Here is a 14643-nt window from a genome sequence, read left to right on the forward strand (position 1 = left end):
CCAAAGAAGATATCCAGATGGCTAACAGACACATGGAAAGATGATCAACATCGCTCATCATCAGGAAAATACAAATAAAAACCATGGTGAGATACCACCTCACACCTGTCAGAATGGTTAAAATTAACACAAGAAACAACAAGTGTTAGCGAGGATGCAGAGAAAGGGGAACCCTCTTGCCCTGTTGGTGGGAATGCAAACTGGTGCACCCACTAGAGAACAGTATGGAGGTTCCACAAAAAGTTAAAAGTTCCTGTTTCTTGATCTGTATGCTGGTTACACGAGTGTGTTCACAGTATTCATTGAACAGTACCCTTACGATTTGTGTACCCTACTGCATCTAATACTTCAGTAGGGCTTCTATATTAAAAATAAGGAGTCGATGTTGAACATTTCAAAATGGCTAGGAATTACCTAGCTGTTCAATGTGATGAATGCATTAAACAATTTCTATTAATAAATCATCTTTCCTTTCCTATAATATGCCCTAGTTGATTATGGTAAGTTATTCTTTTACTATAATTTTTTTTTTAATGTTTATTTATTCTTGAGAGAGAGACAGAGTGTGAGCAAGGGAGAGGCAGACAGAGAGGGACACACAGAATCTGAAGCAGGCTCTGGGCGCTGAGCTGTCAGCACAGAACCTGACGGGGCAGGGGGAGGGGGAGGGGGGCTCGAACTCACAAACTGTGAGATCATGACCTGAGCTGAAGTTGGACACTTAATTGACTGAGCCACCCAGGTGCCCCAGTTATTCTTTTACTATAATGCCAGGTTAGATTTGCTTGTATTTTAATACATATGTTCACAAAGAAGTTTGGTCAATGGCTTCTTTTTTTAAAATTCTCTTATGTTAGGTTTGAAGTACTTTTCTTTATTAACAGTTTTTTACTGTTTTCAATGGAAATGGAAGTTCTATAGTACTTATCTAATCTACTGTCTTGAAAGGGAGAATGGAATAATTTCTAGTGGTTGACTTTATTGTCCTTTGTGAGTTACCTGGTAATTACTACATTTTAGTAATTGGTAGATGAGTCCTGTCATTGCCTAGACAGATGACTATTCACTTGAAGTCTGAGGCTCAAATATCCTGTCATTTCATTGTCATGGAAAAATTGACCATCACTGGACTAACTGGTGATGTAACAGTTGCCTGGGGTTGTTTTGTTTGGTAACTATAGACCTTACTTTTTTAATGTGACTATTTCTGATTTCTAATGTTTTCCACTAGAAACAAGATGAAATAAACAGAACAAGAAGCCTGTGAGTATATTGCCATTGCATAGTCAACAGGGATAAGTAAAGAAACTTCACCTTCTATGAAAGAGGATTCATTTTTAATTGGGTCCTGGACCTGCTAGAATTTTCTCATTTACATGTATGCTCACATTGAACTGGTCTTTGAGCTCAGTAGGATAGTCTGTCTGGCTGCCTTCTTCCATCATGCAGGAGCACTATGCTTTTGACTGAGAGACTGGCTTTTTCATATAGGAAATTCTATAGCTTTATTTTTCAAATTGTAATTCAAAATCAGTGGCATGAGAGTCCCCAGCTTCTTACTGAAAAGGCAGATTCAAACAACAACAAATACAGATTCTTAAGCCACTTCCGGCATTTTGAATTAGAATTTCTGGGAGTGGGATCTAGGTAATGCGTTTTATAACAGGACTCAAATTTCTTTCTTTCTTTCTTTCTTTCTTTCTTTCTTTCTTTCTTTCTTTCTTTCTTTCTTTCTTTTCTTTCTTTTCTTTCTTTCTTTCTTTCTTTCTTTTCTTTCTTTCTTTCTTTTTCTTTTTCTTTTTCTTTTTCTTTTTTTTTTAAGTGTGTTATAGGGGCACCTGGGTGACTCAGGCGACTGAGCATCTGACTTTGGCTTGGGTCATGATCTCACTGTTCGTGAGTTCGAGCCCCATATCAGGCTCACTGCTGTCAGTGCAGAGCCTGTTTGGGAATCTCTCTCTCCCTCTCTCTCTCTGTGCCCCTCCTCCACTTGTGTGCAAGCGCACGTGCTCTCTTTCTCTAAAATAAAACATTTAAAAAATTTTTGAAATTCATCCATCTTGTTGAGTGTATCAGTAATGCATTTCCTTTTATTACTAAGTAGTATTCTATCATGCATATACTACATTTTGTTATTGATTCACCTATTGCTAGGCATTTGAGTTGTTTCTGGTTATTGTGAATAATATGAACATTTTCATGATCATATGTTTTAATTTTTCGTTAAATATCTAGAAGTGGAATGGCTGGATCATATGGGTAGATGTGTATTTAACTTTTTCAGGAATAGGCAGATGGTTTTTGTTTTGATAATAGAGACATTGTATTAGAATAATTGAGCATCGTTTAAGGAAAATTGTTTAAGTGGAACTTAAGAATGGGTACCAACTAAATAAGGGAGAAGAGGGAACATTTACTGAGTAATTATCATTTGTCTGGCACATGGAGCTAAATGCTACATACTTAATTTTCAATTTTTATGCAAATTTGAGAGGTGTTATTACTATTCATTTTTTATAGGTGATGAATAGAAGGGCAGAGAAGTTAAGCAGCCTAAGATCACACAGTTAGTAAGTGATGGCTTTAAACCTAGGTTTATCTGGTTCCAAAACTCAAAACCCATTCTATTAAATTAGCAAGGAGTGGAAACGAAGGACATTCTGGCTTCAGAAGTTGAGGGACAAATAGGGGAAATCAGGCTCATTCCTTTATCTCCCAAGTGTGGCAAGCATAGGAACTGTGACAATACCTATTTGCCAGTTAACAAAGACTTTGTTTTGGGGGAATGGTGGACAGTGAGATTTGATATTTATTTGGTATCAGATCATAGAGGGCTTTAAAAGCCGTGAAGATAAATATACTCTTTTATAGATAGTGAGCAGTTACAAATTATCAAAACAGTAACGATGTGATCAGAAACTGGATTTAGGAAAATTAGTTGTCATCTGCTGGGTTGATTGAAGGGGACAGATCAGAAGGTCACAAGTCCAGCAATAATCTGCAATAATTCAGGCATGAGGTAATGGATTCCTCGATAAGGACTGAGAAACTATGAAGAAGGGACAGTAAGAAGGAGACCTCAGAGTGGAATTAACTATTAAGCTTATTAACAAGCTGGACACGGGAGATAAAGTAGAGAGGAATTTTTGGAATGGTTTTGTGGTTTCTGGCTTGGAAGTGCCAGGAGTTCAGTGGTTTGGGGCTTGAGGTACACTTGGTAATGCTAATCTGCACAGAGCTCATAACATTATAAATACAATGTCATTGCCAATAGAGGCTCAGACTGCCTAACTCTTAGCATCAGGAGCCACTGAACTGCAGGGTAATTGGTTATTCACGTGTTAAGTATGTGAACTGAAGAGGTTTAAGGCTCTAGGGAGGTGGGAAACATTAGCATGCTCATTAAAATTGTCAGTTTGGCACACATTTGTTATGTGTGAATGCCCAATTTGAGAATGTTGCTGGTTTTAGAAGAGGCTCTTAGTGTACTTAGTTTTTTCTGTAACACATTTGGCCACTGTCTGTTCCCTGCTCGCTTCCTTTTTTGCATCCTGTGATAAGCAGTATCTTCCACCATGCTCACATTCAGTGTTTTACTGTATGAATTGTGGAATCTCTTGATGTCTCCTTATTCCATTGTATGTGCTTCCATTTTCTTCTAAACAGTCTATACTCCAGCTTTCACTCATTAACATTTCTATTAAAGTTTTTTTTTTTGTTGTTGTTTTTTTTTTTTAATTTTTTCAACGTTTTTTTTTTTATTTATTTTTGGGACAGAGAGAGACACAGCATGAACGGGGGAGGGGCAGAGAGAGAGGGAGACACAGAATCGGAAACAGGCTCCAGGCTCCGGGCCATCAGCCCAGAGCCTGACGCGGGGCTCGAACTCACGGACCGCGAGATCGTGACCTGGCTGAAGTCGGACGCTTAACCGACTGCGCCACCCAGGCGCCCCTCTATTAAAGTTTTTAGTAACTTCTTTATTTCTAAATCCAGTAGGCCTTTTTTAGTTTCTTTCTTTCTTTCTTTCTTTCTTTCTTTCTTTCTTTCTTTTTTTTTTTTTTTTTTTTTTCTGACTCTCCTGTAGCACTTAACACTTATTGATCCCTGCTTTCTTGAAACCTTGCTTTTGTTTTTGGTTTTTTTTCTGATTCAGAGATGATACGGCCCTGGTTTTCTTCCTCTCTGTCTTCTTCACACCCTCCTTCATGGACTCTTCCTTTTTGTTTTTTTAAAGTCAGTTTTATTAAGGTATAATTTACATAGAGTAAAAATCTCCCTCATAGTGTCCAGTACTATGTTTGTCAAAACACAAGCACATACAGTCTTATAACCATAACCATAGTTAAGATATAAAGCAGTTCCATCAACCGTAAAAGTTTTCTAAACCCCTTTGGTAGTCAACCACTTCCACTCCTGGCCCATGCAAAACCTCATTTGTTTTCTGCCCTTGTTGTATTGCCTTTTCCAGAAAATTATATAAGAATAATGTAGTATGTAGCTTTTTTTGTCTTTTGGTTTTTTTGTTTCAGTTATCATACTGCATTAGAGACTCATCTGTGTGTTTCTGTTCATGCCTTTTTATTCCTGAATAATACTCAATTATATGGATATACCATGATTTGTTTATCAAATGGGTATTTATAGTTATTAGTGAAAATGAATTAGGCAACTGTGAACATTCATGTATAGGGTTTTACGTGAACATGTTTTTATTTTTCTTGGGTGAATACATATGAGAGGGTTGCTGGGTTTTATGGTATGTATATAACTTAGTAAGAAATGCCAAGATTTTCCAAAGTGACCTACCACTTTGCATTCTTGCCAACCATGTATGAGAATGCCAGTGTCTTCACAGCGTCACCAACACTTTGTTTTGTTCTTTGTTTCTTCCCTTCCCTTCGTCTGCTTTTCAAACGTGGCTGTTCTGTAGGTTCCCCTCATGCCTTTGTACAGCCTCCCCCCCGTTATCCTGCATTCTGCCTCATTGTTCTTATATACTGACATTTTAATTTTTATACATGATTTACACCTATTGAGCTGCTATTTTGTGTCAGGCACTAAGGGTACAGCAAGGAACAAAGCAGAAAAATCTGTTTTCGTGACGGTTTGTATTCTGAAAACTTACAACTCCACATATCTTTCCTCAGCTCCACAACCATGTATCCATCTGTCTCCCAGACATATTCATTTGAGATAGCACATAAATACCTCAAAGCCAATAATCTAACACTGAATTCATCATCTCCTTCAACTTGCCCCTCTCTTGTATTTCTCTTCTTAATGAATGATGCCATACCCACCCAGTAGCTCAAGCTAAAAAGCTGGGCGGTATTATTTAGGTTTTACTCTCCTCACTTCCCACATTCAATACTTATTAAACCCGATATATTTTATGTCACAAATGTACCCACTCTTTCCACTCCCTCTGCCACTTTCCTAGTTTAAGCCATCATCAGGCAAGTATAGTAGCTTCCTTACCAGCCTTCCTGACACCAGTCTCCAGTCCACCTACCCTACAAACTTTTGGCCATACTGCACCACCACCACTCTCTTTCTAAAATGACAATCTGATTCTGTCTCTCCCGTGCTTAATACCATATTATTTCATTCTTATGTGGAATTTAAGAAACAAGCAAATGAACAAAGGAAACATAAAGAGACAAACTGGAAAACAGACTGTCAACTGTAGAGAACAGATTACCAGAGGGGAACAGGGTGAGGGGGCAGGAGAAATAGGTGAAGAGGATTAAGAGTATACTTACCATGATGAGCATTGAGTAATGTATAGAATTGTTGAATCACTATATTGTACCCCTGAAACCAATATAACACTGAATGTTAACTGTACTGGAATTGAAAAAAGAAAAAGGCTGTGACAGCTCTGCATTAACCTCCAGATAATTCCAATTTCCTAACATTATTAAATTTCTAAATATTACCTGGGACCTCCTTTGATTAGGTTCTTTTATAACCCTGTAGCCTCCTATTCAGATATGCTAGAACTGTTTTCAGGTTCACCGAATATACTTTTGCATGTATAATTTCCATTTCCTGGAATAATCCCTTACCCCCTTTATTGGTACTTATGCCTAGCAAAACCTAACAATCCTCAGTATTGTTCTACTGGCTAGTGAGATGTTTTAGTGCATTTTTGGAGTGGGGAAGGAAACTTGCCCACTTAAACTGGTGTTGTTTCTCTTATAATGGTACCACTCTCAAGTGACAGTAGGGAACTAGTTGGTCAGAGAGCATAACTTATTTTCATGGCTTAGGGTTGGACCTTGTAGATGGCATCAAATCATTCATTTGGTTTAGTCATATAATAGACATTTATTGAGTACCTACTGTGTCCAGGAAACTGCTATGCAGTGCTGTGGTACATTCAAGGATGAGGCAGTGTCCTTCAATGAGAGGCTTCTTTGGGTCCAGAGTTTCAGGAGAAATAGCATTGTCACTTGCTTGGAGCAATCTAGGGTGATAGGCATGTTCTGAAGTTCTGTGATGATTTTTCAAAAATTTTTTTTTTTTTAAAGAAGCAAGGTAATTATTCACAGTTGTTATGGCAACAGTGGTACAGCGTGGAAGAATTTTCTTTTAGACCCCTTCTTTCCCTGTGTTTAGAGTGTAAGTAAATTATTAAAACAAAAAATGTCACAGTAAACCAACGTATCCTTTTTGAGGGGTGAAAAGAAGAGATGGAGGTAGTGGGAAGAAAGTAAGTATAGGAAGAAAACTGACTCTCAGTGTATAGTTAAATTAAGTAGACTGTGACTGATTAGTAGTAGTCCCATATGCCCAGGATTGCGAGTTGGCTCAGGTAATGAAACCATCCTGTTTTGACGTCATTCAGTGCTTCCAGAATTTTGAGTCTTAACCGCAAATTTTCAAGGGAACTGCACCTTTAGAACTCTGAGGACTTTCTAACCCAGACGTTGACAGTCCCTCAGCAGATATTAGGGTTGTCAGTGTGTGGACCCTCCTGCTTTTATTAGGAACTTATAAGGCAAGCAAAAACTTGGCAACATGACAAAACAACAAGAAATGCCCATTGCTTGCCCTGTTCCAGGGACCTGTGCTAGGTACTTTACGTGGATTTTCTCTTATAATCTTTCAGTAACCAACAAGACTTATACTATTCTCATATTACCTGGAGGAAATGTCTGTAATAACTTCTTCAAGGCCATATAGCCAGTAGTGGCAGAGCTTAAAAGAACTTAGTTTTGGCCTGAGTACTCATATTCTTAATTATGAAGCTAAATTACTCCTTGTTTCTTGGGATAAAGGCCTATTTTTAGTGATTGTGTGCTCATGCACACACATGCATCACATTAGTTGCCTCAAATTCAATTTTGAGTGTGAAATAGGATTTAAATGTAATTAACATTGAATTTTTTTTATTCTGAAAAATGAATAGAAAATGTTCAGTTTTCTCTTGTCATTCAAAGCTCTTGTGTTTTAATGGATTTTATTAAATTCTATAGGCAGTTGAGAAAAAAAGTGGCTCTCTCTGAGCACCCAAAGGGCTACAGTGTTTTATTACATTTTGGAAGATTAGAGGTTAATGCCATTCTTTGGCCTTTTAAAGAGCATCAAAATTAGACATCATTGCTCCCAGACAAGGGAATCACTCTCTTCCACTGTGTTAGGTCTGAGATTCTCAGGGATATACTGTGGTGGTCTCAGATTTGGCAAACATCAAGACAAGGAAGGATTTCTTAGAGACAGGTTGAATTTTTGTCACTTTGAATAAGGAAGGTTATATATGCTTCTAAATGATGATGTTCTGAGACCTAGGCCAGAAGGAGGTTTAAAATAGTGTAGAAGCAGGGATGCCTGGCTGGCTCAGTCAGAGGAGCGTGTGACTCTTGATCCCAGGGTCATGAGTTTGATCTCCATGTTGGGTGTAGAGATTATTTAAATAAATAAAACTTTTTTAAACGAAGAATGTAGAAGCTGTTTTTTGTTATTCTGTATGGTAAATTATAGAGAGCAAGGGTACTTTGTAGATTTGTCTCATGCTTGATAGAAGGCAGAAGCCTGTCTACATGTTATGTGAAATTAATGGAACACAAGTAGGGCAGGCTCAAGCAAGGTAAGGTGTATAATGATTGATGGGTTGGGGAAATGATCTTTGAATTATTCCTAAAATTGTCTCTGTCACTCTTCTTTTTTGCTACCATTTGCGGTTTTCTTAGGTCACTGGACCTATTTGGGCTGGGGAGAGCAGCAGAGTACGTAAGAAATTGAATTCCTTATTAATTTTCTTGATTTTATCCTTAAAAAAATTTTTTTTTATTTTAGCCTTTAACACACTCCCTCTGAACTATGAAGCAGGATATTCATGCATATAAGCATATATAATTCCATCCCCCCCTTCTCTCCTACTTAAATCTCAAGAGACCATTACTTGCAATGGAATGGCATATCCTTTCAGGCTGGGGTTTTTGAAGGGAGGGAAGGAGGGAGAGAGAGAGAAATTTCAAACCAAAGTCCCAGTTATAATCTTAGCAGTATCTCTTGATTTTTCCTTCCCAGAGGTAAGTAATACCATCAGCTCCTAGTATAGGAAACCCTCTCCTTTGATCTCTTGGCTGAGGAGTGCAGTGACTAGAAGAAAGTTCATTCTGGAAGTTTATTTTTGTGGACAAGAGACTGAGGACCTGGTTTGACTCTCCTTGAAGCAGCCCAGCTAGGCTGGAAGCCAGCTTCATTCTAGAGCTTTGAGAGTGGGCAGTCAGTTCTTTCCAGCAAGATACACAGCCTCTGGCTAACATTACTGGCTGTGTTATCCATCTTACAGGGGGTTTGGTTGAGTACCAGTGCTTAGATATCCAGTAGGTGCTAAGAGGGGCCAAATTTTGTTCTCCCTGGGATTTCTCATGAATATGTACTTTCCTGTCATTTGAATCCTGAGTATTTCCATTACAGAAATGCTGCTCAAAGGTAGCCTGAGAGAGCTAACTTAAGGTTTTCAAGTAGAAAAAAGTAAGCCTTAAAAAAAAAAAACGTTTGATTTCTCTCTCCTTTTTTCTCAAGCTGATAAAGTTCTATCTGTACTCTGGGTTTAAAGACAGGGATTCAATCCAGGAACACCACATACCAGAAAGCCTCATTGTTCAGTATTTCATTCAGTACTGTTTGAGTGCCTACTCTGTACCAGAGGCCCATTTTTGACCCAGCTTAGATTACTTTCCCCAGGTTCATTTTCTATCATTTCTTTCCATGTCCTTTTATGTACCTGCCAAATGAACTACCAAGTGTTTTTCAAAATTATATATAGGCTTTCTCACTATTGGGCCTTTACACATGGCATTATTTTTATCCAGATTCTAGGAGGTATTTCCCTCCAAACTTAACCTGTTGAAAACCTGCCAGTCTTTCACAATCCTCTCCTCCATAAAACTTTTCCCTGCTCACACTAACAGGAAGTGACCTTACCTTCAACTGATACAGCATTGGGTTTGTACTGTTTTCAAGATTGTTAGTTTCTTGTATTTGTATCAATATTTTCTGTCTCCTATTAGGCTGACTCTACACTCTGAATCTTCTGTGTTGTTTACCATTGTACTTATAGGCACTCAATAAATACTTGAATGAATTAATTTTCCCAGCCTTTTCTATTTTTGCCTTCATACGAGCTCACAAGTCCTCCTTAAGCTGAGTAACCAAACCTGCATATAGGTTCTCTTTCTCAGTGAAACCAAGAGTTTTCTGTTTTAGCTGCAGTGGTGTTGTGGAGGAGAGAGTAGAGCCAGTAAGAGATCACCACTGCCACACTGAAAGCACAATTCTTTTATTCAAGCTTTTTCCTTAATTTCCCTTTTTAGTTTCTAATCAGCCTTGGTGGTGCCAGGAGGTTTACTTTCTAGGGAGATTGAGGATGGTGTCCAGGGAGAAAAGCTAGTCTTTGCTCTCATCTACCTTTTTTTCTATTTCTCTCTGTTGTCTCTCCTCACTTTTTTGTATTTCCTTTCTCCTGTCCCCTCCTACTTTTCATATTCTCTTCTACTTCTAACCTCTTCTTTCTAGAAACATTTTGTTTCTTAATATTTGCCCTTTATTTTTTTGAGTTTATTTATTTTGAGAGAGAGAGAGAGAGAGAGAGCGAGCGCACAAGCAGGGGAGGGGCAGAGACAGAGGGAGAGAATCCTAAACAGGCTCTGCACCATCAAAGCAGAGCTCAGCTCGGGGCTTGATCTCACAAACTGAGATCTTGACCTGAGCCAAAATCAAGAGGCGGATGTTCAACCAACTGAGCCGCCCAGGTGCCCCGCCTTTATTTCTTCAGTATAGAAATGTCAGCCTTTAGGAAAGTTTTAGAGTATTCTTCCTGTTAGCCTAGCAAAATAAAAAAGCAGAGCATTATTTAGGAGTAATAGATCAGATGCAGTGAAAAACTAAGTAGTTTCTAACTCTGTATCATGGGCTCCTAATTCTGGCCCCATAATCAGTAAGATTGTCTATCACTGCTCCCTCTTTGGTTCTCTGTGTTGATACTTTTCCTACTGGAGTTTAAGTAGGCTTTTCGGCTTTGTCTGCTTTTTTGCCCCTGTCCTCCCATCTGTATGCATGAAAAATCCATCTGTAGGTTCAGAAAGCACGAAGTCTGAAAGACATACTGGTTTTTGTCCCTTGATCCTTTCTCTCTAGTGTTCAGAACAACAAATGTATCAAGATCTGAAACCAATACCCCTAAAAGTCTCTTTTTTCTAATGTGTGATCAGAATGCTTTCTGAGCAGAATGCTTTGTATCCCCTATGGTTTGACTAGTACCCTTCCTGGCCATTTTTGAAGTTAGCCTCTTTTTCATGTTGATTTTTTTCTCCTGAGGTAATGATTACTCTCCTTTTCTTATGCTCATATGTTGCCTTAAATTCAAAAGGGAAAAAGCTCATGAGATCTTCTACCCCTACTCTGAGCTGTACCCACAAATGTAGTCTGGAATCCAGTGTTCAAATTTTCTTCATTGGTTGTAAAACCCACATGTTTTAGCTCTCTTGTCTCTTTTAGTGGAATTACTATCTACCATGTAGTCCTAGTGTGCAAGCCAAGGTGTGATTTCCCTGTTACCTTCTATTTGTCCCCTGGTTTTATCACTTCACTCTGGATTTTTTTTTCCAGTTCCTGAACTCTTTTCCATTTCCACTGCATGGATGCAGGTTTTTATCTCCTACATGAGCGATTGTGAAAGCCCAATCTTATGGTCTTCAGAAGGTTTTCACTGCCCACGTAACTACCAAGATTTTTTTTTTAATTACTAATATGAGGAGTCCATCTCCATTTTAGGATGATAAATAATTCCTTTTCCTCACTGTGCCAAATAGGAAATTGGCAAGACAGGACATATGGGATCATGCTTGGAGCAGGATTTGTAACTGAGGTCATTTTAGCTAACATCAAGAATAAAACTAGCTTGGGGGCGCCTGGGTGGCGCAGTCGGTTAAGCGTCCGACTTCAGCCAGGTCACGATCTCGCGGTCCGTGAGTTCGAGCCCCGCGTCAGGCTCTGGGCTGATGGCTCGGAGCCTGGAGCCTGTTTCCGATTCTGTGTCTCCCTCTCTCTCTGCCCCTCCCCGGTTCATGCTCTGTCTCTCTCTGTCCCAAAAATAAATAAAAAAAAGTTGAAAAAAAAAAAATAAAAATAAAACTAGCTTGTCAGGTGCTGGCCTGAAAAGCAGAAATAATTTTATGAAATTATAGACACTGTTGTTAGATAAACTTGGCTGCATTGTCAGCAAGATTCCATTGCCAGTGCGTATGTTTTCCTCTTTAGCCCAGGCTTCAGATGGAAATTCTGAGCCCCAGGATGTAGGTGCTTGATAGGAGTTGTTAGAAAAACCTGTTGTTGCAGCAAGACAGTGAGACTGTTCTGGAGTGCCTGGCTGACTCAGTCAGTAAAGCATGTGACTCTTGATTGGGGGTCATGAGTTCAAGCTCCACAATGGGTGTAGAGCTTACTTAAAAAAAATTTAAAAGTTGGCATAGTACTTAAAAAAAACAACAAACTGCTGCTATTCTTAGTCAAGCTTTTGGTTTGATTGCTGAACCTTGGCTTTGACTTTCCTCATTACCTGACCAGCTTCTGAAGTTGGACCTGCTTATTGGGTTTAGCCATCTGTTTTTAAAGTCTGAAAGCAGCAAGCCAACTTCAAATGAGAATTTCTCTTTTGCCCATTTTTATAACAGTAAAATACTAGAATCTATGACATTTAGAAACAAATTTTTACTAGAGTTATGATAGCTAGAGAGTCAGAATTCCAGAGAATTCTGCACTGGGAAAATGCAACTTGGAACTCCTCTTGAGAATGAGCACTAAAATGAAAACAAGTGTCTTGTCTCATAAGGAAAGAAACTTGTGAGTATTAATTGAAACAGTTTTCCATATGGCATTGAAGTCACTTGGCTCATGTGTTCTTGTCCTCAAGGTCCAGGCTTGTGGCTACTTAGGATAGAAGCAAAAGAAAATTCTGAAGAACTAAATAAAGCTGGAATGCTTTGACTGTGCTTCTTTCACAGCTTTTGAAGATCCTGATAGTGCCGTTGATGACCGAGATAGTGACTATCGCAGTGAGACCAGCAATAACATCCCACCTCCTTACCATACAACTTCCCAGCCCAATGCTTCTGTGCACCAGTTTCCTGTGCCTGTGCGATTGCCACAGCAGCTGCTACTTCAGGGCAGTTCCCGGGATTCTTGCAATGACTCTATGCAAAGTTATGATCTTGATTATCCAGAGCGGAGGGCCCTCAGGTGGGTATTAGAAACAAAGCACTTTCTTTTCCTCATGTGTAGTTTCCAAGATACAACTGACAATATTTTGATGCTTTAACTTGAGGTGGTAGTGCAAATATAGCAATCTGAAAGGCCAAGCTCCAGCCATTCTGTACAGATTATCAGTCTTTTTTTTTTCTCTTTTATACATCCCCATTTAGACATTTCTGTTATAAATATTTCTCTTTATGATCAGTGACTCTCACCTGGTGGGAGCATGCTCACTTAGGGTGGATGATTGAAAACCAGCCCATGCCTGTGCCCAGCCCAGTGATTCTGATATACTTTTCACCAAGATTAAAAAAAGAAAATCACAGATGTTAAATGTTTGGATAATCCTTCCTACCTAAATATTTCCCTGGAACTTTAGATGATCTCTCCATAGCAGATTCAGTACTTTTGCTGGAACTTTAGAAAAATTTTAAATACACAAAACATGGTTAAAAAATGTTAAGGTACAATAACGCATATAATGAAGAATCTCCCACTTGCACCTGTCCTTCTCTACCCCATCCCCTTCCTGTCTTCTAGTTCTCACACCACCCTTGTTTGTTTCTTATGTACCCTTCCATAGATTATTATCATATATTTTTGAGTATAAAAACAAATATATATGTATATGCTCCCCCTCCTTCCCCCAACTTAAAAAAAATGCTAACAACATTTGGACAAATACAGTCAACATCCATATTTGTGTTATCTAGATTCATCAATTGTGTTAACATTATGCTACATTTACTTTTTATTTCATTCTCTCTAATGTATATTCATATGTGCATGCATTTGTTTTTCTGAACTATTTGAAATTAATTGCAGATACCATGTTACTTTACCAGGAAGTACTTGAGCATATAATTCCCAAGAGAAAGGACTTTCTCTTACATAGCCTCAATATAATGATCACATTTAAGAAATGTAATAATACAATGATACTATTTAATATATGGACCATATTTAAATTTCTCTAGTTGTCCCAATTATCTTCTGTATATTTCCTTTTTTCCATTTTCCATATTTCCATTTTTGATCTAGGATCCAATCAAAGATCATGGTACATTACATTTGATTTCCTATTTCTATAGTCTACTATAATCTAACATTTTTTGAAGAGTCCAGGCCAGTTGTTTTGAGAATATGCTCTTAATTTGGTTTGGCTGATTGTTTCTTCATGTTTAGAATCAGGTTAAACATTTTTGGCAAAAACATTACAATAGATGCTCAGCAGACACATGATTTTACTTTGCCTTTTTATTGGTTATGTTTAGTTTGACCTCTGAGTTAAGAAATCTGGTATATGCCAGATTTTCCAGTGTAAAGTTACCCTTTGTAATTAGAGTATCTGGAATGATACCCTAGATTGTGTCCTTATTCTGTTTCCCCAACAACATTTTACCCATTAATTGTAGCATCCATTGATGATCCTTGCCTGAATTAATTATTGGTTGGAGGTTAATATTTTATTTTTATTTTTTATTTTTTTTAATACGGAATTTATTGTCAAATTGGTTTCCATACAACACCCAGTGCTCCTTCCAACAGGTGCCCTCCTCAGTGCCCATCACCCACCCTCACCTCCCTCCCACTCCCCAGCAACCCTCAGTTTATTCTCAGTTTTTAAGAGTCTCTTATGATTTGGCTCCCTAACTTTTTTTTTTTTTTCCCCTTCCCCTCCCCCATGTTCTTCTGTTAAGTTTCTCAGGATCCACATAAGAGTGAAAACATATGGTATCTGTCTTTCTCTGTATGACTTATTTCACTTAGCATAACACTCTCCAGTTCCATCCACGTTGCTACAAAAGGTCATATTTCATTCTTTCTCATTGCCAAGTAGAATTCCATTGTATATATTTTAAAAACCATTCCAGTTTA

At 38.3% G+C, this 14643-nt stretch overlaps 1 protein-coding gene across 9 annotated transcripts in view; it reads left to right on the forward strand.

Moving 5' to 3' along the window:
* The window catches only part of UNC13B (unc-13 homolog B), a 253576-nt gene that overhangs the window by 139710 nt on the left and 99223 nt on the right, over nucleotides 1–14643 (forward strand). For 6 of the 9 annotated variants that reach the window (XM_081790906.1, XM_078436710.2, XM_060609386.3 and 3 more), the window contains 2 exons: nucleotides 8199–8234; nucleotides 12519–12753. In XM_081790906.1, the coding sequence (XP_081647032.1) occupies nucleotides 8199–8234; nucleotides 12519–12753 (271 nt within the window). The remainder of the gene's footprint in view (nucleotides 1–8198; nucleotides 8235–12518; nucleotides 12754–14643) is intronic. The other 3 variants (XM_060609385.3, XM_060609382.3, XM_060609384.3) reach the window with 1 other exon arrangement.

The sequence above is a fragment of the Panthera onca genome, chromosome D4 (assembly GCF_046562875.1).
Source record: "Panthera onca isolate mPanOnc1 chromosome D4, mPanOnc1 haplotype 2, whole genome shotgun sequence".
Taxonomy (NCBI): Eukaryota; Metazoa; Chordata; class Mammalia; order Carnivora; family Felidae; genus Panthera; species Panthera onca.